This window comes from Syngnathus acus, chromosome 9, assembly GCF_901709675.1.
Source record: "Syngnathus acus chromosome 9, fSynAcu1.2, whole genome shotgun sequence".
Classification (NCBI taxonomy): Eukaryota; Metazoa; Chordata; class Actinopteri; order Syngnathiformes; family Syngnathidae; genus Syngnathus; species Syngnathus acus.
The window spans coordinates 4,339,992-4,362,453 of NC_051094.1; the positions used below are offsets into that span (position 1 = coordinate 4,339,992).

Sequence of the window (22,462 nt, forward strand, 5' to 3'; positions counted from 1 at the left end):
CTGGCCTAAGCTGACCCCCTAACCCTCACATTATTTTAAAAAATAAAATATAAAACATTCAAATATAACGCACCCACACAACGAGTCGGGGTGCGAGCATCATGGGTAACATAGAGCATAATAAACAAATTACTCAAGAAAAAAAAAAATAAATACACATCACCTGTATACTGATGTCGTATGACGTTCCACTTAATAGCCACAGGGTGCATGCGTCCTTAATAAAACCAAAACAAGTCATTAAACTACAAACCACTGGCGTCAATCATTTTCATGGTACAAATAACACATTGTATACAAATGGGTAATAATAATAATTAGTATTCATTGTTACAATAAGGATTTCAAACTTTACAGAGTGTTTCCAGTGCAGTGACACAAGTGAAGCCTCAAATTGTGTGTGTGTGTGTGTCTTGATTATCGTCGTCGTCGTCCTCCTCTTCACTCCTGACAAAACAAATGAAGATTCTCTCACCCACACAGCTGGCAAACAATCAGAATCATATTCTTGGAAAAACATCAGCATCGTTAAGCTAAACATGCTAAAGCACTTTACCTCCGCCAAGGCCAAATGTCATCAGCTTGTTTAACAATTTGTTTGATTTTTGCCTTGGAAGTGACTTGCCGCTTGAGAGAATATGACAGCGCCATTTTGATTCTGGGCTCCAGCAGTCAGAGACGATTAAGGCAATTTGGCGGAGGTGTGCGCCGTTCTTTTAGCGCTACGCTGGAAAAGCGGCGAGTACCCGACTACTGCAGCGGCGCGGCTGGTGCTCCGGAGCAGTGGAAGTGTATGTTCTGCCACTTGGCCTCCCTGCGGTGCCACACTCGGGTCTCCTCAGACTGACTGGATTGCGGCCGGCCCTGCCCGTCCACAAACTGCGTGAGGCGAATGTACGCGATGCAGGCGGCATCTTCGCCGATCAGGTGCACGTGAGGGTTCAGGATGGTGGTATGGATCGGCTTGTCGTTTTTTGACAGCACTGGATGGATGGATGGATGAACAGCACATTTATTACGATCACTTCTTATCATAACTAAATAGACAAGAATGACAGTTGACAACAAGTTGACTCATTTTCTAACAAAGGGGCTGATTGTCTAAATAAAGGAAACAAATGCATTGACTGTCAAAGAAATGATGTTGACACAAGAGTCTTACGGTTGTCAAAGTAGAACCTGTGGAAGTCCATCCCTTCCACCAGATTGCCCAGTGCCTCCGGTTCAAAGGAAGTCAAGCCCGGGTCGCAGATTTTACTGGTAAAAAAAAACAACAATCACATAAAGTCCAAAACCTGCAAGTGTCAAACGTCACGAGCATGCTGACTCACGCGTAAGCGTCGAAATCTCCATTGTTGATGGCCTCGATGAGCTGCTCGGTGATCTTGATGATTTCCTGTTTGCGGGCTGCAAAGTCAAGGGAACAATCGTTTCAACAAAAAACAAAGTGCCGGGATTTTGATGCTTGCTTGTTGTAGAGTCGAGATGATTGCAATGTCTACAACAATGTCGTAGAGATGTCTCGCAAACTCAACAACTAACTTTAGCATTGCTGTTAGTTTTCAAGTTCCATCCCACAGTGAACAAACGTTTCCGAGTCGTCAACCCAAAAACAGGCCACTTGCTCACCGCCACGACAAGAACACACACAGTTATTTTCTCGTGCCAACATCTCAAAGCGCTCAGTCGCATAGAACGAAGCGATGTGTCAACCACAGCAGAAGAATTCAAGGCAGCTCATCCCACAATGCCTTGTAGGCCAAGTGCAACCGGTGACATGCCTGCACGCCAGAACTTCAGTACGTACTTACACTGGGAGGAAGAGGAGGAGGTGGAGGAGGAAGGGGAGGGGCTGGAAGGGGGGTGAGGGGGAGGCGGGGAGGTGGCTTGCGCCGACCTGGCAGCCGTGACTGGAACCGGAGCGGCGTCGGGTTTGGGAGCGGGCGCCCTACGAACGCTGCTCACCAGGTCTGTTAGCCGGGACACTGGGCAAAATGCCATGAGGAGGGACGTATACATTTGGATGAGAAAAAGTCTAAACACCCCTGTTCCCATTGCAAGTTGTTAAGATATTAAAAAAAAAAATATTCTTGTGACCTAGAGCCTGTACAAGTCAATCGAAAAAAACAGTCATGCCTCGGAAGTTCTCGTTAGAATGTCAAGAAAAGTTGACGAGGACCCATTTGAACCCAATTTGGATTTACTCAGGTGTCCTTTTAACAGTGCTCATTTGATTGAGTTGTACAGGTCACATTAATAGTGAGAAAAGTTGGAGGCCACATTTGAGCAGGGGCGTGCGCTGGCCCACTTACTCTGCATGGGGGCAACAACGGGGGGTTGTGTGGGAGAGGGCCGGGGTCGGGGGGGCGGCGATGCGGGTGGGCCTTCTCCGTCCGAGCCCCTGCGCACGGAGCCCAGCAGCTCGGCGAACTTGGCGGCGGCTGAGTTGGAGGAAGGACGCAAATCAATGCAAACGTGCTCAAAGGCGGGCCAATTTCAGATGGAGCCGCTACGTTACCAGCAAACTCTGCGTGGGTGTCAGGAGGGCAATTAGAAAAGGAATAAGTTGGATTTCATTTGAAGTACCACGATGATGGATCTACGTTTACCAAGAGACGAGGACCAGCCTCGAGCCCGAAAGAGAGATGTTAAGAGGCAAAACTAAAACAGACTTACTTGTATTTTCTGGCCTCTGACTAACCAGAGCGGCGTACGTGTTGGGTTACAAAGCAGCTGTCCAGCCCCGACTGCCTTGACCAGATCCAACCAAGACCTCCGCCACTACTCTTGCCGCTATCCGCCCCCTCGGGCCCACTTGCGCGAGGTCCGATACCTGGCGCACCGTCGTCCGATTTGTGCAAGTCTATCCCAGACGGGCGGCAAAATCTCCGTGCGGCATGCCTTTGATGCCACTGCGTCGCCGTTTTCCTGCTCCCGGGCTAAATTAAGAACACCCACCCGAGCCTTAACCCCCGGCCCCCAACCCCCAAGGTGCTCTGCAGAGCAAACCAAGTCGGTAGCGAGGGTAGGGGGTTCTTCAACGTTTTGGGTACAGGGGGAGAATATTTTCCAAGGGTCTAGTATGAAAGTCTTGAAAACAGGCAATGCTGTTTGTTATTATAATCAATTATGGGAGTGAGATAAGTACTGTTAGCTTGTCCATGTAGAACATAGGTGTCAAACCCAAGGCCCGGGGGCCAGCTACAGCCCACCTAATTATTTTATGCGGCCCGTGAAGACAAATTGACTTCATGGATCAATACTAAAATTACACAATGTCTCCACTTTTAAAAAAAAAAGATGTTGCTAGCATTTTTTTTTATTACCATTGATCTTATTGGAACAGTTTTTTACTGGTCTCTGATTTCAAAACTAGTTATTCATCAGTTTGCTGTGTAGTCTATACTGTATATAATAAAATTTAGTTAAGATTTCTCAAGACTCGTCGTGGTGCTGATGAGGAGACGCGACACTGCATGATGGCTTTGGCCAAGGTTGCTAAGGAATCGGCGACAGGGCGGCAAAGCCTTTCAAATGAAGTAGGATAAAGGAGGAGGAAGAGGCGGAAGCGTACGTTCTGTTCTGTTCACTTGGCACCCAAATGATACATCGGTGACCTGGTTTCGAGTCAGCTCAAATGCGGCGGAGGTGTGTGTTGGCTCGCAAGGACACGTGCGTGCGCCGCAACTGCTCGTTTCCACCAAGCGCTTCGATTCGGCGTGGTGCACTTGGGAAGAGGAATTTGGGCTAATTGGTCAGATGGGGAGGGCTCCGGAAATGAGCGATCCGTGACGCCCAATCAACACACTAAACTCTGTCGAGTTCAATCGAAGGGTGCCAAAAGTGCGGCCCAAACCAGTTTTCTTGGTACTTGAAATGGACCTCTCTCTCTCTCTCTCTCTCTCTATCTCAATAAACAGATATACATGAAATACATATAAATCAAGCCATCAAATGATTTCTTGCATTTATAACCAAATGTTGTGGTCATTGTTTCCAAAAACAAGCTTCGGAACACACACACACACGTTGTGTAGTGCAGTACCTCCGAGCTCCACAAGGGGTCAGTTGGACTCCATTTGTGGCGCATCCACCTGTCGAGCCTGTTCAGCAAGCAGTCCATCCGACATGCTTAAGCCAGTAAATCAAGACGGCAACCTTGTGCCAGGGTTCACCCAAATTCAAATGCATGTTGTCGTCTATTTGCATTGCCACTCGGTTTGGAGAACAGCGTTGGGAGGGGGGGGGGGGGGGGGCAACGAACCACATGAGGGCTCTGTGCTTGTGTGTGTGTGTTCCTGTGTGATTGTGTGTGGTCTTACCTTTCACATCTTCATCTTCCACAGTGGTGTTGCTGCTGTCCGATGATTCCTGGATGCAGACAGGCCACATAGGAGGACACACCATTATTAGGATGGAGCTATTCACACATGACACATGGCAAGCGAGCACAGCTGGACAAATGGAAAAGCCACAGCCACCCAAACGAACCAACTTCATCAAACACACAAATGAGCAAAGCCCCGTTCACAGATGAATACAGGATGGAAAGAAAGGAACAGAGAAAACAAACAGGAAGACGAGGTGTGCTCGGGATGGGTGTTCATGCGGGGTGGGGTGTACCTTAGTCCCGTCCACCGGGTTATGGATGACGGTGGTCTGGGGCTCCTGAGGAGGTGGGCGGGGGAGAAGAAGATGAAAGATGTGAGAAGAATGAAAAGTGTAGAATCAAAAAAAGGAAACCAGGAAGTAGAGAGAAAATAATGTTAGGGGAGGAGAAGAAGAATCTGTCAAAGTGATTAGCGGAAATCTGTGTACACACACAAACACACACACAACACACACTCTTGAATTAAGCAATATCAGGAAAAACTGCTAAATGAATACAACAAATATGAAATTTCAGATTTTAGCCTCCCACAGCAATGATAGTTTGTCATACCGGACCACCGCCACAACACGATACATACATGTACAGGTAAGCACACGCTCGTACCACAAGAGGCGGGGAAAAAAAACATCATCTGAGTCGATCGCCATGTTTAGTCTGCAGGAATCTGCGATGGCTGCCGGCATCATCAAAAGTGTGTTCCATAAATGTGTTGAAAATTATTGGTGGTCATTTTTGTATTCATTTTATTTCATATTTTAATAAAATCGGCTTTTGCAGTTCAAGTTTCAGACGATGAAAGTGTGACAATTTAAGTTGTCGTGTTGGGGAGCCCTAAAAAACAACCAACGGGACGACATCCCGAACAAGCCGTGCTTGTCCGCACCTGCCCACGTGCGTGTTTGCGCATTTGTGACTGTGTGTGGTAAACAACTCCACCTGCTGAGTGTGGGCCACACAAACAAATAATATAACACACAAACGGCGAAACAAAGGGTCGAAAGCACAACACACACTACACGCTGTGTGCGGGCGAGAGAGGCGCGCATGTATACACACACACACAACGGCGTCGGGGGGGTCCGAGAGGAGGTGCGGCAGGGGATGTTGCTTAAATACCAGAGCAGGTGAAGGGATGTTTCCCTTGGGGCTGGTGACTATGCTGTTTTTGCTGTTTGTCTGAGGCTGTGCAGGGAGAGCAGAGGGAGGAGATACAACACCAAGAGTTAGCAAGGAAAGTGTGTGTGTGTGTGTGTGTGTATGTGTGTGTTTGCGCGTGTCGTGCCCACGCGCAAGTGCGTGTGTGAGATTGTCACATGCACTGTTAACCTCGCTAGAACCCTAATTTTGCATCTCATAATTCAAAATAGAAGCCTAACCCGAAAAATAAAATATAACTGCGGAGAACACCTGACAAAATAAGTAACATAGCGTAAAAGTGTATGTTGGAAAGTATTTTTTGAGCTGTTAAGGTTAGCATCCGCGTGCTGTTGCCATCGTTGCACCGTTTTTTTTTTTTTTTTAATTGTGCCCACTTTACACGCACACAATGAAGCATCCTAATAATAATATTCATCCGTCAAGCACTGCTTTGAAACCGTCAAAGCGGAGGCCCGGTCACTTGATCACAATGACATCTGCATATGAACGCTTTAAAAACACGATGACATCTTTGTTCAAATAAATGACAGAAAGTGTGCACGTGCAAATGTGTGTGCAAGTGTGTGTAAGGAAAGGAAACAAGGGAAGAGTGGAAGGTCTATGAGGTGACATAATTCACACATACACTCATGTGATACAAAAACACACATTTCAGTCTATTAAATGAAGCCGTTGTAACCAATGAGAGCATTACCGCAAATTTGAAAGCGTTTCGGCAGTGTGTGAGAGAGTTCATCCCGATTTACGTACGTCATGATGGTCCCTTATGCGCGTATGAACTTCACACAGACTCACATAACAGTTATGGAGGTGTCACATTTGAAAAATGTCATGACCCTAGACGTTTTGATTTCCAAGGTGGGAGCAGAAAGCGAAGCACCGATAGATGAATGGAAAAGAAATGGGATGAATCAAAGCAGCGTGTTGCCAGGCGGCATTCAATCACCTCCTCTTTCGCTCAAGTCATGTGACAATGTTTGTGTATTTATATATGCTGAAAAAGTCCCTAAATTTATGAATTTTAGGGGTCCGCAGTATGAGCCCTGAGTAACGCCGCCTTAAAAATGGCCGCCAATAAACAGGAAGTTAGCCATTTGGGTTTCAGGCGGCCGTTTTTGTCAAATCAGTGTTTTGAAATAACGTGTAGTGTGGTTTTGTTTTCCTTTGTCTTATGCTGCAAGGGAGGACAGAGTAACATATTCCAGCTTTTCAGAATACATCGTTTATCTTTTTCTATGACTTGTGAAGGAGACGATTTCCACAGCAAAAGCAAAGCATCCCCCCCCAAAAATGTAAAAATAAAGAAATAAAATTGAGCATAAACAGCATGCTCACCATATACTGCACAGTCGAGCTGGACTTGCGTTTCTGCCCTCGGACCAAACGATGGATTGATGGATGATGATGGATTTATTGACCGATGCATGGATGAATTGATGGTAGAGAGAAAAAAAAGCAGGGGAGGGAAGGAAAGTAACCCATAAAATGGCAGCGAGAACAAAAAGAGCACTTCTTAACTCAAAAGAAGGAGGCAGAATGACGCTTCGCCCGCCTCCAACAACAAAAACATACAAAATGGAACCGGGTGGTTAAGTTATGAAGGGAAAAGCAATTTGGAGAAGTTCAAGGAAACATTCACGGCGGAACTTTGGGGGAATGACGGAAGAAAAGAAAAAGATGGGAGCATGAAAAGGAGCCTGTTGCCAGGCGACCATTGCATCTATTTTTGGCGTCTGAGTTTCCAGGGTCCAGACCGGCAACTATTCCTGGAAGCCCGGGCGCATTTGACACACAAGCACACACACACGCACAAGTGAGGGGGTGGAGGTCTTAGTGGTAGAATTTGGGGGTTCAAGAGCAGATGGGGTGAGATGAAGACTGACACGTTGACAGATGGCGATGGAGATCCAAGATAATGGAGGTGCTGACTTCAGCGCACACACAATCCCATGAATGCATGTGATGTCATCCCAGAAATTCGCAATATATAAAATCACTTTTTCTTTTATTTTAGGTAGAACCCTTCCCTGGTGTTTTGCTGGAAAACACATTTTACATTCCTACATGAATCCATTTTTTGTCAGAGGTGCAACTATTTTGAATAGTTTAAATTCAAATTCATGAATTACACGACTAATAAATTAATTGTTAGTTTTTTTTTTTATCTGTCTAATCAAGCTATGTTGACTGGATATCAAAACAACAGAAAAGCTCACGACTTTTATTTTTTTTATTTTTTATAAATTGGACAGCAAGCCCTTAAAAAGTGACATTTTAAGGAAACTCTTGATTTTTTTGTTTCGATAAAGCCCCACACATTCACTACTTACAAATTCACTGATTCATATTTTTGGAGGGATAAAAAAAAACCCTCACCAACTTTTTTGGTACATTCTGTTCAACACCCTAATTAGGAAAGTAGTACAACAGTCGTGTCAACAACTTGCATGTTTGGCTTAGGGTTGTATTAATTAAATAGTAGCATCGGATGACGATTAAAGGACAAAACGACACAGGGGGGAAGGAATAGGAAGCAGCAAAAGGAGAGAAAGAAGAAGCAGGCGGAGAGCTCGTACCTTCACGTCGGCCTTCTTGTTCAGCAAAGTCTTGGCTGCTGCAAGGACAAACGCAAGGCAGAGACGGTGAGTGAGAGTATTTTTTTTTCGGGCCTAGTCATCATAGATACATTTCCAAATATCATCTTGTGAAATTTGCTTGGCAGGGCTGTTTTTTTTTTTTTTTTTTTAAGATAACCGTGTGGTCGGACAACTTTGTTTTTTGCCAGCCGGCGGGAAAGCATAAAATGGCTGCTTTTGACCAAAACACGTTTCCAGGCATGGCTCGGTCAGGTGACGGACAAAGCCTAACCAGATTTCATACGGAATCTGTCTCTTCAAGTGTCTCGCTGATCGTCACTTTTCTGTGAGCTCATTTGCTGTGAAGCTCATTTCCTGTGACCATTTTACTTCAGTTTTTTCTTTTCAATTTTTCACAGGTCTGAGTGAATTTTCAAGTCCAATCACGCGCAATCATGTCAGCGGCAGCCGGTCGGGTTGCATAAAAGCCCGATTTTTTTTTTTTCTTCCTCTCTCTGCCTCTTCCATATAATAATTTACAAGCAAGAAGCTATTCAAATGTTTCATTAAAAAAAAGAGAAGGCTTTAATTCTGCATGGAGTTCCTTTCGAAAAGTAGAAAGGGGGCAAACAGGAGTCGAGAATACTCGGACAGATTTAACCATCCCATTCAGATATAATTAAGAAAACAAACAAATGTTATATTTGAAGTAAATTGATTATAATTAACAAATACACCAATCAGGCTCTCAGACAAAAATGTATTCTTGAATTATTACAAAATCAGAGATCAGCCAATCTAATTCTGGAATGTGGAATTGTATGCTTCCAACTACAAAAGTATTAGGAGCGCTTCCCTTTTTTTAAATTTTTGGACACAAATGCGATTTCTTAGTGAGAAGTTTGACCCGATTTGATTTGTGGCCGTGTTTATTGATATTCTTTTGTACGAATAGTTAATTCGACTTTCTAGTGGCAGGGCACCGATCGATGAACAAAGAGACATCATTTGTAATCAATAAAACGGAATTTTTGGACTAATTCATGCAAAATTGAATCCCGTGGCACAGTTGGGGGGGAAAAAACTGCCTTAACCTGAGAGGAAAAAAAGAATAGTCAGAGTTACGTCTCGGATTCGAAAGATGCTCCAAGACACAAGCTGGAAAGAAAAAAAAAAAAAGGCAGCATGGATGGGGGCTTGGGGCAGGCCAGGCTTTTCTCCTTACCTTTGCACAAAATACACATGAAGCAAGAAGAAAGACAGGAGGAGAGGAGATTAAAACCAAAAAAATGATCAGTTCAGCATAGGCACCATTAGAGGCGAGGATGGGCATGGAATTGCTGTCCACATGTGTATAAAAAACACAGGGGAACTTTTTCTAGGCCACACATCTGGGTAGATGCTGATTCTATTTGTGAGTGTGAATATGCAAGACGGCGGCTCCTGGTGAGCCTGATAGGGGGAGGCAGCCCGCTATAAATCTTTGATTGGAGCTCAAAGAAGCGAGGTGGGGGGGGGGGGGGGGGGGGGGGCTTTCAACGGAATCAAGGACAGAGTCACTGCTGGACTATCATAGGCTGCATCTGCTTACATTGGAGGTCTCTTTTTGACTCCAAAAAAGGGGCGGGCGGGCCAGCTCGAGTACGTCGCCGTTTCGACATCATGACGCCAAGCGCCAAACAAAAAAGTGAACTGCTGTTTAGTGAAATAACAAAGAAATGAAAATAAACAAAGTCGCACTTTGATTTAAAAAACAATTGTAGAATGTGGAGTCCATATGAAGTTCAAAGTGCTCGGGTTAAAAATGCTTCGATCGTCTTTGGAGGCGCTGGTTTTTCCCGCACCCTCTGGCCTCCGCTTCCACTACAAATCCACCGGCATAGTCAAAATGTCCGAAAGCCGTCACGGTAATGAAAGCTGTACTCATTGGGCCAACCGTATGCTGCGTGTCCTTGGGGCATTATTTATTTGTCATCTAAATAAGAACCAGCCCAGCCTCGCATCTTCAACATGCACCAACCCTAACCCTCATCATCATCCTCGTCGTGCCCCCACCATGCAGCATTCACCCCACAGCTCTCGGGAAGTTCCATCCTTAAAACCCAGCGTCCTTTTTGTGAGTCGGAGGAAAGCAAGAAAGAGAGAAGGAAGAATAATGATGGAGGGAGAGGAGAGAGGAAGAGGAGGAAACGATGCTGGCGATAGAATATAAAAGGGTGGAGGTAAAAGAAAATAGAGGACAGGAGGAGGGGGCACTCTGCATGGGTGCAAGCCATGCTGTGAGGCAAGTGATGATGATGAAGGTGATGAAGAGTTTGAGCACACATGAAATCAAGTGATGACGCTAACCCGGCCTTCCATCCAAAGCAGTTCACATTTGAAATGTCGCATTTCTGTCATCTGAAACTTTCAGACCAGAGTGGCTGATTTTTTTGTTTGTTTTAGTCAAAATTAAGTCGATCAAATCGGATTAACATGAAATTTACATGAATTATTTATTGTCATGAAAACTGCTTTTAACACGTGTATTTTGATGAGTGAGTTCTTTAAAATGCCCCAAACACCAGTTTAAGCAATAAAAGCAAAATCGGGAAATACGATCATTATAAGATGACGTGTGAAAAAGTCTCAAGACCGCAGAAATGGAAAAGGAAGTTGGCCATTTGGGTTTGGACGAATTCCACGATTCGCACTTTGGTGCCATATCAAGGCTTGTTTCCCAAATGTCACATGACCAAATCCAGAAAACAGGTGAGCCGTGATTGGTCTTTTACCTGATCTCTGAGCAACCGTGATGTCATTTCCGTTTTAATTGAACAGGGGGGAAAAATAACTAAATAATAATTCGTTTGATAAGTGTTTGACATTATTTGCTTTGGGGTTATAAAAATTGGCCGCGAGATGGAAGGCCTGCTCAAGATGCAAACGTGGAGGTCGACATGGTCAGCCATCATGCTCTGAGCTCCCATGCTGAGAAAGAGAGGGAGGGGAGGGAGAGGGCGGGGTCAAGGAGGCGGCATGCCCATGGGTCGTGCCGCCGTGCGCTACCTTGTTCCACCAACCCCGCGGCGGTACCCGCTGTGGTACCGGCGCTGACAGAGACCGGAAGCGCAGAGGCCGGAGCGGTGGTCTGCCGGCTGCCCACTGTCCACACCCGACCACGCACGCACACAGGTGGGAAAGAGAGCAAGGGCGGAAATGAGCGCCGCGGAACGCAAAGGAGACTTAAACGTCCAGTCGTAAAGCGGGCGGCAATGTTTGAGTGGCACACAAGACAATAACAGTAGTCAGGTCCAAACTGTCAGAAAGAGCGAGACAGAACTGATGGCTTTCTTCCCAGTGGCTGCTCAACTTAACAGGGAAAAAAAAAAAGGTCTGAGTTGAGCCACTGAGAACTGGAATGGGTTAACTCCATCATTAATGTTGAACCCTGAAAAACTAAAATGGGGAAAAATACAAACAGCATGAAAGAAAATAAACCTAAAAAGTATTTTCAAATGAAGTAAAAAACGAACAAAAAAAAAAAAAGCAACTTCTTTTGAAAATAGCAGTGGCATTCGTGTGGAAAAAAAACATGCCTTTTATTCTTAGAAAAAAAAAAATCGATTTATCTAAGTTGTAAACGGTGCAATGGCAATATAAAAAAATTTGGACACGTTCGACAACAAAACTCCAGGGGTTGACTTTTTTTTTTTAACCCCCACACGCACCATCGCAACGCCCTAGCTGTGCCACCCTTCCGCCTGTCGTCATGGTAACAGAGCCATATTCGCCATTGGGGTGAACTGTCCGACAATATCAAGACACGTTGCAACTGAAAATCGCATCGCAAAAAAAAGACGTCAATTGTAAATGCATTTTTCCATTGTCTCTCGCTTTCTGAGTTTGAGTCACCTGATTATTATGACGTCAAGACACTTCCTGAGGAAGGCAAAGAGAAATGTGGTCAAGAGCGAAGAAGGAGACAGGTAGAGAGTTAGAAAGAGCACACAAACAACCCGGACAACCACTGGGTCTTTTTTTTTTTGGCCGTTATAAAGCAAGACAGTTGACCCTAATACCCACTCGGAGAGAAAGAAAAAAAAAAGCAAAACTCCATGTTGTCTTTTATCATAGACGATACGGTATCTCACAATTTTTGTTGTATTTGCCACAAGCTGCCAAATTGAACTTCCATTGAGCGGTATGAAATTATGTGACAGCAATAATGCAAAAATGTCTACCCAAGACCCTGCAACAACAAAAAATGGCTAAATGGGCCCCGAGTTTTGATCCACTTCGTTAGTCATTTATATGTACTTAAAACTGTTTTATTTTGTAAAATTGCAGTTCTCTATAAAATGTCTGTTTTGTTCATATTTTGGGGTGTCTGGAACAGATTGAGCGGTTTTACATTATTCCCTATGGGGAATCTTGCTGTGGTCTTAATTTACGGTTTGGTCACAAAAACCAAAATTCCACTGTACTTTAAACTGTAGCAAAGTGGCATTTCTTCAGTGTTGTGCCATTTAATTTACATTGCATAAACATATTGTGAGATACTGTATATCCACACAAATATGAGACAGAAGTCATAGCCATTCAAGCAAGCTGCAAAAAAAGGAGGCAAAATTCCCAGTCAACGTGATATTCATTCACAATTTAACACCAATAAAACGTTTAAATAGACACACCTCCCCCACCTGTGTGGGAAAGAGTCACCGGAAACGGTTTGGCAAAAGCATATCAGCTCACATGAAAAAAACACATAGCACACGTGCGTCGATGGATGCTTGCCGAGGAGCATGCCGACATTTTGCCACTGTCGCGTCCCGATGGACAAGATTGAGGCAAACGGCGGGATTGTCCTCCAAAACGGTGACATGATCCTCTCAAAGCCAAAGTGTAATCTGCTCTAATGGTATTAAGTAGCGCTCATGCACGGCTCCTAAAGTGCTGAAGGGAGCGACTGGCTCGTGTGAGGAGGAGACTTACCGGAGAAATTCCGAGAGACCAGCATGGTGGTGAGGATGGCTCCCTGGGTGGCAAAGAAAAACAAAACAAGGCTCAAGGAGAGTCACGTTTCTACTTGAGGATTAAAAGCTGACATACACATAGTGCAATAAAATACATCAAAAGTAAAACCTTGAGTTTCCTCCTGGCATTGAACTTCTTCAGGCACTCCACTGTCTCTTGTCTGTGCATCATGGAAGCCACCGTGGAGCGTTGCTATGACAACCAGAGGACAATTAGCACCGAGCGTGGATCTACACTGCAGCAGGGATGGAGATGGCGACGGGGCCATGTACGACACTTACGCAGACCCACGGGTGCTTGAGGGCTTCCTGGGCGGTGATCCTCCTGGCCGGGTTGATGGTCAGCATCTGGTTGATCAGGTTTTTGGCCTCCGGGGTTACCGTGTCCCATTCTGGAGAAGGGAACTAAAAGGCCACAGAGAATATAGAATGTGATGATGATGATGATGATAATAATAAACAATCTGAATCATTTACATCAACTTGGTGGTTTGTTTTTTATTTAGCAACAGAGGAAGTGAGCTCATGTTATGTGATGCGTCTGGGCTCAGGTTAGAAGGCTATGTAATGCTGCTCAAGTAGTCGGCACGCAGTTTAAAAAAGTCCCGAGGGGAGGCTTCCACCCCCTAAAATATGAATGAGAGAGCGCTGAGTTACGTAACGGCAGCCAAAAAAAGAAACAGCGGCACAGCTGGGAAGTGAGAAAGGAAAGGAAGCCGGAGCGGAGGAAGTGAGTGGAAATATGAGAACACCAAACGCAGGAAAGGAAATCAAAGAGGAACTTGGGACAAGAAAAAAGAAAGCTAGAGTGAAGAATGAAATTTCATTGAGCAAGACATCTTTTAAATGACCTACCTACTCATCCATCCGCTAGCACCTAGGGGGTTCAAGAATATTTTGGGAGGGGGGGGCATACTTAACCACCTACTTTCTATAACCTACCTACCCATTTCCTTTCTACCTAGTACTAACTTTCCTACCTCTGGAAATGAGAGGAAATGAGAAAATGAATGGTGAAGGACGCAAAAAGAAGAGGAAGCGTTTGATGAGTAAAGAGGGGACGCGGGTGAGATCTCACATCGTAGGCTCCGGCCTTAATCTGCTGGTACAGCTTGTGCTGGTCCTCGTCCCAGAAAGGAGGGTAACCCACCAGCAGGATGTACAGGATCACCCCTGAAAAACACGCACACACTTTATTGTTAGTGAAACGATATTGTATGTTGTGCAAAGTGTGTTCAGGTTAAGTGGAGCTCACCACAGGCCCAAATGTCCACAGGTTTACCATATGCCTCCTTCCTCAAGACCTCAGGGGACAGGTACCCTGGTGTACCAGCAAAACCTACAGACAGGAAATGATGTCCCACAAGGGTGCATTGCAACAAAAATGTAATGTTGATATTTGTCCATCAGATGGTTTCTCCATTCAAAGCACGCAGCAATATTTTGTTGTGTAACATCTTGCTTGTCTTTTGTCTACCTACCAAACCAGGCCTGCTGCTCCCCCTGCACCTCGATGGCCAGGCCAAAGTCAGCCAGCTTCACCGCCGCGTTCTTGCATTTGCTGGCCAGGAGCAGGTTCTCTGGCTGGAGGGTTTGCACACAGCAGACACCAAACACAAAGATGGATGCTATTTAAAGACATGACACATTTCACTTCGTTCCCCCATCCTCCATCACCATCACCACCACCTACCCAGCCCGTCCCTACGCCTTCAGTCCAACGCAGTGTGCTGTTGCTGTATAGGCTCAATCTCGCTGGCCCAGATAGCACGTCTCATTATTCTCTGTCAGAAGAGACTCTAATAATGGGCTTCTATCCCCACTTGGCCTCTCCAGTGTCTCTCTCCTGACATCGCTGCCTTTTTTTTTTTTTTTTTTTCCTCAACAAGAATAGGACCGTCTCAAATGAGGGACTCTCAAAAGTCACTTTTTGTTCTGTTTGACTAATTTACCACAAATCGTCACTGGGGTCTTGTTTATTTACTACAAAAGCGGACGGGGAAATAACTGGGTGGTAGTCTAGGAATACAAAAAAAAAAAAACTGTTTACCTCCCTCTGTATGTGCTGCAATTTTGGGTGGCAGTCAACTTTCATATTTTAATGCTAGAATGTAATATTTGGTAATTCATTAAAATAAAATTAAAGTAAAATTAGCCAATCAAAATAAAAAAAGTGTGAGATATTTTATTTATTATGAATATATATTACATTTGAAGTCATTATTCCTTTTTCCCATTAAATATTTGGGTAAGTAAAACTGGCATGTTATTAATTTAAATTACAAATGGAGTCAATGATTGCTTTTATGAAACATTAAATTAAATTATAATGACATCGATTGAAATGAATACATTTGCATGGTATAATGTTATATTAATATAGTTAACTACTCCACATCCAAATTACAAGATTTCTTTTTTCAAATAATTGATGAATTAATTACAAAAACCCTGCCTCGCCATTGCTCACCTTCAGGTCTCGGTGAACAACCCCCATTTGATGGCAGTGAAGCACGGCCTCCAGGATCTGCTGGATGCAGTGGCTGGATGCAAAAAAACAGCAAAAATGTGGGTGTGAGCTTTGTTATTAATATTGTGTAAACTGACTTCAGCAAAAACATTGATTACGTTACATCATGTTGTCTCCACTGAATGTATAGCTCGGTCTGTACATTTCATCTATATTTGTCTGTCTATCGATCTCAGATAATGTTGCGACTAACTGATATTGTAAAAGGTGAGGGCCATAAATTCCAATTTCTTGTGTCCTTTCTAAAGGTCTACCGACAAATTGAAGGCACCGATCGCAAAAATATCAACAAGAAAATTTAGCCCCCGAAGCCAGTATCAGCTAGCACCAGGAAATTTGGGAGGTGTGTCTCCTGTACGGTATTAGACCCCCCAAAAAATGTCGCAAAAACAATGACAGAAAAGACCGCAATTTTTGTTTGAAACAGGAGCATCCTAATAGAATTTAAAAATACAACCCACAAAACCAGTTTTACTTAGCAAGATGAGATTTAAAAGGCAAACATATCATAAGCAAACCTACAAAAAAAATTCTCAAAAAGCCATTTCTAAAAAGACTGGAAAGTGCCATTTTGGTATGAAATGGGTATTTTTTTTTTTTTATCAGCTGCATTCTCTGGACAAATATGTATTTAAAAACCTCAAAAGGCCGTGCCTGAGTAGACATAAGAAATATGACACTTTTGTTTTTTGAGACACTTATTTTTGCCCAGCAACAGCCTCTAGAATTCTATTTAAAAATGAGTGCGTCTATCACAATTCTATTTAAAACAATTTATATCATTAGATTGCAAAGTTAGTCTCACTTAGCAAAGTAGAAAAAAAAAAAATAGTCTTTCTTTTCCTGGTGGGGTGTTTCGCTGCTCAAGTGGGCAACACACTGCAATTCACAGAGGCATCCACTCGATTAAAGCGGAGGAAGCTATTTAAGGGCGCTAGCTAAATGGAACGCTTATGTATCGAATGAAAGTGATTCACAGAGGATGCGGAGAACTGGTGCCAGGCTATTTTTCCGACACGGAAAGAGACGCGCATGCACGTGTGTGTGTGTGTGTGTGTGTGTGTGTGTGTGTGTGTGTGTGTGTGTGTGTGTGTGTGTGTGTGTGGACAAGGTGCAATGAGCGAGTGTAATGTGCAGAATATGTGACTAATAGCAGGCGCTCAGAGACACGCAGCCTGCAGGATTCACACCCACAGTGTGTCTAGTGAGTGGGAGTACTGAGAGAGAGCTGTGTGTACGCGTGTGTGTGTGTGTTTGTGTCAAAATGCACCAAAATCCATTTCTTAATGAAGACCAGCCTAGAAATTGTCCTATCTCAATCGTTCTGTTATTCCCAAGACATATCATAAACAATATACACGATTTGTAGTATTCTTTGCCAAAACAGTCATTTGGAGCACTTTGCCATCACTTAAAATGTACCAACTTGTGTGATTATACAGATGAAAATGAACATTCAGGCAAATTCATTCGAGAGGATTTTTTTTTTTTTTAAATTGGTGGCAGCTTCACTTAGATTGGCAATTGACAAATTAGATTGGCAGGGCTCTCATGGGTCGCCACAAAAATAGTCTCAAGAACCCACGCTAGGAAAGACATGGGAAGTTTGACATATTGATTGGAAGCAGTCAAATTAGTTTAACGTAGCAACATGAAATTTGGTGTGCATGTCTAGCATGTCAATATTTCAAACAGAGAGAAAGAGGTAAAATGTTACTGCATGCTTTGAATGGGGGGAAATAGCGCCATCTGTTGGGCAGAGCTGACCTACATTCTTATATTACAGCCAAAATGACATGAAAATAGTCAAACCAAATATAATCAACCATTTGCCCCCTAGTGGGGTTTAAAAAAAAAAAAAAAAAAAAAAAAAAAAGACTCCTAGCGCAGACTTAAGTGTGTCAAACATTGTGATTTTGACAAGGTGTGTTGCAGAACAGTTCCTGATCTGACTGTGTGTGCGCACGCGCAGTGTGTGATACAGACTAATTACCAGCGCTAATTAAAGTCCCACTTCCCGCTGGTCTCCAAGGGAGAAGGTGGGCGGCGGGAAGGGAACTGGCCTTGATGACTGACATTAAGAAGATGGGAGGTGGTGGTGGTGGGGGTTAGAACCTCAGCTGCTACACTAAATGATGACATTTGAATGAAAAGCTTAAAAAAAGCACAAATGTACTTTATCAATAGCAAGCTGTTTGCAAAATGTTTGGATCTTGCATTTCCAAACGTTCATGTATCGGAATGTTTGCGTTGTCAATGTGTTTTGAATCGATGGCATTTGAGCGTACGTGCATTTTTGGATGTTTGAAATTCTGAATGTTAGTGCAAATCTCCATCTGATTGTCTTTTCACTTTCCAGCATTTTGTATGTTTGCGATTGTTGGGGTTTCTCAAATGTTTTTGTTTTCATGTGCAGCGCTTTTTGAAATGTTTGAGTTTTCAAACTGTTGAAGACGCAAAGTTGAAGCTCGTGCTCCAAGAAGAGCAATGCATATCTAGTCACGGCGATGCCAAGCTGCTCGTCTCCCTTCCATGCGGGTCAACCCTCCATAAAACAAAGACGTTTAATGGAAAGAGTGGTCTGTCTTCATTAAAGCTAATGGAGCAGATTAATGACACTAAGTGAGCTTTAATAAGTCCACTGGGCACCAATCAACTGCGCGCGTTCACTCTTGCTCTCGCTTACTCGCTGCCATGATCAAACCTATCAGAACGGACTATGCAGATTTCAATATTTGCTGTCATAACTCCGAGCAAGCCATTCATTAAACGGCAATGATCTGTTCCGACTTTTTTTTTGCCCCCTTCGCTTTCATTGGCTTTGAGTGGCAAAGTGTCACATTCCCGCGCTCGTACCTCCGCCGACTGTCTGTCAAGTGGGTCGAGTCTGCCAGTGAGTCAGCGCCTAATGGTGGGAGGGAGATATATAAAGCAGCGTAGAAGAGGAGACAAACCTCAACTTACAGTAATGTGATCATGTTTTTTCCCACCAATGAAAATGTGCTTTGGCAATACGGACAATAAAAGGCAAAATGTGACGTAAACCTGACTTCCTAAAAGCTCGGGTACAAATATAGGGAACGGCCACCTATTTGCGATTCTCAAACTAACCAACTGGAGATTTTTGACGGATATCCGTGGCTCTTCTTTGCCACATGCGAGGACACTGCAATAGGTACAGTAAGTCAGCTGTTCAAGCCAGTGAAAGGATCACTTGGAAAAGCGGCGTCACTTTGCCTCTTGAAGAAACGGAGACAAAATGGGATTAGCGCACGCAGGTGCACTTAATCCAGTTTGCTGTCTAAAGTGTGTGTGTGTGTGTGTGTGTGTGTGTTGGGGAGGGGGCTTGTATTGAGTGTCGTTCCTACCTGGCGTCGGCCTCACTGTAGTATTCTCGGGCGACGATGTCTTCAAACAATTCACCTCCGGTCACCCTGCAGGGCGACACACACACACGCGTTTTAATACACACAATTGCATATTGAGAGACACATGAACAGTGTGTCTGATTTCTTGCTTCATCCCCTTCCCCGGCCCACACGGTTACCATGGAAACTAGACGGGGATCACATCACACAGAGACGGATGCGGACGGCGTGGGAGTGGGTACAAGCATTGGGAGGTGGGGGGGGGTGCACGGGAAAGAGTTATGTAATTGTTTAGGAAGGAAAAGGAGAGGGGGTGAGGAAGGAGGAGAGGAAAAAGAGTGGAGATGACACAAAAAGCAGAGGAGGCTAAGGAAAAAATGAGAAGAAACAAGTAGAGATGAAATGAGAAGAAGAAACAAGCAGGAAAGTAAACATGAAGAAACCGTAACCTTGACCTTTAACCTTCACACCCATGAAAGGAAAGACGCAACTCACAAGTCAAAGAGCAGATAGTGGAAGCCCTCCTCTGATATGCTGTCATGAAGACGAACTGCAACGCACAAATACACAATTTGTTTAGCACCGGCAACGATAATCATCTCAAAATGTGTGTGTGCACGACGAGCGTGCGTGTCCTCACCGATGTTGGGATGTTTGAGCAGGCGACAGATGCGAGCCTCTCGTTCCAACTTCTGGTGATCTGATGGATGAACAAAAGTCACAATTAACCAGAAAAAAGAAAAATATGACACCTTGGAAATGAAGGCGAGCAGAAGTCATGACATGTTTTAAACTTCACGATTACCACTTGCCACCATGACTGTCAATCAAGTACAAGTCCCGCTCCCTCTCACACCTTGATTTTTAATTTGTGTATTTGAAAATGTATATTTAAAACTGAACATGAAATCTAATAACTAAAATTTAATTTTTTTTAAAAAATTAAAGAAAATATAGAATATATATAAATAAATATTAATTCATAAAATAACAAATTTTCAAATGAATAAACAAACAAAATATTGGCAATCGTAAATAATGGAAATCACATGGGGCCTCAAGAAGCCAATCGTGGGGGATTAGCCGTTAGCCTTCTGCTAATAGCGGCTGGATAATCTGGGAAGGATTTAATCGCATTAAAAGACGCTCACTGCACTGACACGGGGTGGGAGGGAGCGATAGAGCTAATGATATCACAGTCCTGATTGTACGCTTTCAACCAATCACCCGTCCTTGCTAAGTAACGGGGACGCCAGGTCAGGACCATTTGACTCGGAAGCGAACAAAATCCTTTTAGTTAATATTCCTAAATTGGTGTGAACGCAGATTCAGAGGAGCTGGTTTCGTTGACGCCATTCGCCGGTTACCGGGTTACTGGTATTGGATAACATTAGTCGCCAACGCTAGCAAAGGCTCTGTATTGGCAGCTGGAAAAAGGCACTTGATTAAAACCCGTATTGACTCATCAGACGGGATAACTCGCATGGGGCATCACAACACAACACCGTCGTAGCCACAGAATAAAAATGATTGATACTTTGTTTTGATAAACCAACCAAGAGTCAAAAATATCTAGACAGTACAAAAATGTGCACATAATTTAAAATACTAAAACAATTTAATATACCTAATAACAATTAAAAATCAAAATAATGAAAATACTAATTTGATTAGAAAATAAATGTATGGAAGCTATAAAAGAAACAAAATACATAATTTGGTCATTTTAAATCAAGCGCAAATGAGTCAAGAATCTTTCCAAATTTTTAGATTAATAATTCCAATTTTGACATCTAGGGAGCAACAGTGCAACACTGGGCCATTTATTTCCAAGATGGCGACACCCGTCAAACTAGTCCTTCCCTCTTGCAAAAAAACAAATGACACAGTAAAAACTTAGAAAGTGAGCAGTGCTTTTGCCCGTTCTCTTTACTTTCACCTTGACCACTATTACTGAACTTTTGACCACTATTACTGAACTTTTGATCTCATTCCAGTTTGTTTCTTTGGTGCTGCACATGAGTAGAAGCGAATGTTGATTAGAATCTTTCGTTACACATTGATAGAATTGACTTATGTCCATCAACATCATGGGTCAAAACAACTAAAAAATGTCATGTACAACACGATAAAGCTTACAACACTCGACAGGATGTTATTACCTCTGGCCGATAACTTTTTGGTGTTGATGATTTTGGCCGCATGCTCCTGTCCCGTGCATAGCTTCACGCATCGACGCACCACTGAAAAGGCGCCCCTGGAATAAAAAATTAAATAAACACATTACGCTGCATATCTAAAAACAACTCATTTCTATTTTCAGCAATTCCTATGAGGGAAAAACAAGTGTGCTCTTTCTATAAATGGGATCATAGTTTTCACAAGAAATGTAAGTCACATATTTGGAGAAGATAAAGTTTTATACTGTCCAGAAAAGTCCCATATTGTCTTGGAAAAGGTGGTATATTTTCAACAAAAAAATTAGAATATATATTTTTTCTATAAAACTTTTGAGAAATGGCAAATATTTTTGGTGAAAAATAGAATGTCTTTTTTCTTTTTAAATAAAAATAGTATTGAGGGGTCAAATATTTTCAACCAAAAGGTGGGTGTAGTTTCAAGGAGTATTTCTTCGTATACAAAAATAGGTTGTATATTTCCAACAAACTATTTTCAATACAACGTTACTAGCAGTAGCAGTACATAGACGATGAGGAAAAATTGTCTTGAGTCAAAAATATTTTCAAAAAAGTTGCTTGTTTGCCAAATAAATTACGACTTACAAATTATTCGTATTATTTCATGCATTCGTCTAATATCGTTCACATTTTCACAACATGTCATTCACTAAACGCATCCGCGCGCGCGCACACACAAAAACAGCCGCGCGCACGTCGCCACACGCACGCCCACGCATAAACTGGCAGCATGGCCCTGGAGCTCAGCGACCGACGTCCCCCGCAGTCCACACGTCCCAGCGGCGGCGTGGGCTGAAGGGACGACAGTCGCAGCGCTCCGAATGCTGTGTGCGCTTGTCACTCACTTGCCAAGCTCCTCATAGAGTTGATACTCGTCCGTGAATCTTGTACAGGTTGTCGTAGCCATATTTCCCGCTTCTCCTTCTTCTTCTGTCTTCTTGTTTGCCTCCCCGCCCCCGGTAAAATGTTTCTGTCGGCCGGTGAGGGTAAAAAAAAAAACCACACACAGAGACACACACACCAGGTCCGCCCAGTAGATACTAAAAAAAGTCGTCCGGCACTGGAGGAAGAGGCGAGGCCGAGTGAGGGCGAGGTTTAATCGGGAAACACCGAGCGGAGCACGGAAGGGCTCTTCCTATCTCTCACTTTCTCTCTCTCTCTTTCGGTCTGACAGCTTGCTCGACCAACCCCCTTTAGTCAAGGTGATAGTTAAGCAACGCGTAC

General features: G+C 43.6%; 1 protein-coding gene across 27 annotated transcripts; it reads right to left on the reverse strand.

Annotated features, from left to right (window-relative positions):
- Positions 1-268: 268 nt before the first annotated feature.
- On the reverse strand, positions 269-22,409 carry camk2b1 (calcium/calmodulin-dependent protein kinase (CaM kinase) II beta 1). 27 transcript variants are annotated; one of them, XM_037259020.1, is made up of 22 exons: positions 22,084-22,409; positions 21,203-21,297; positions 19,681-19,740; positions 19,536-19,590; positions 19,041-19,106; positions 15,613-15,685; positions 14,624-14,726; positions 14,398-14,481; positions 14,221-14,315; positions 13,425-13,547; positions 13,252-13,335; positions 13,102-13,144; positions 11,176-11,271; positions 8,128-8,162; positions 6,887-6,919; positions 5,510-5,575; positions 4,624-4,668; positions 4,323-4,371; positions 1,332-1,407; positions 1,163-1,257; positions 747-983; positions 269-447 (listed from the first exon to the last, which is right to left on the reverse strand). In XM_037259020.1, exons 1-21 carry the CDS (start codon positions 22,143-22,145, stop codon positions 751-753), a joined length of 1,671 nt encoding a protein of 556 aa, XP_037114915.1. In that variant the 5' UTR covers positions 22,146-22,409; the 3' UTR covers positions 269-447; positions 747-750. The 27 variants fall into 27 exon arrangements, with proteins under 27 accessions (XP_037114915.1, XP_037114914.1, XP_037114917.1 ...); XM_037259019.1 differs by having other exon boundaries at positions 8,128-8,165; XM_037259022.1 differs by lacking the exon at positions 6,887-6,919.
- Between the last annotated feature and the right edge of the window lie 53 nt (positions 22,410-22,462).

Excerpts from the sequence above, each read along its gene's own strand:
- camk2b1 (XM_037259019.1), bottom strand. The coding sequence starts at position 22,145 with ATGGCTACGACAACCTGTACAAGATTCACGGACGAGTATCAACTCTAT. Across the intron at positions 14,727-15,612 it reads TTGTTCACCGAGACCTGAAG|CCAGAGAACCTGCTCCTGGC; the intron begins GTGAGCAATGGC and ends CAAACCCTCCAG. Across the intron at positions 1,408-4,322 it reads GGAAGATGAAGATGTGAAAG|CCCGCAAACAGGAAATCATC; the intron begins GTAAGACCACAC and ends TTGACTTTGCAG.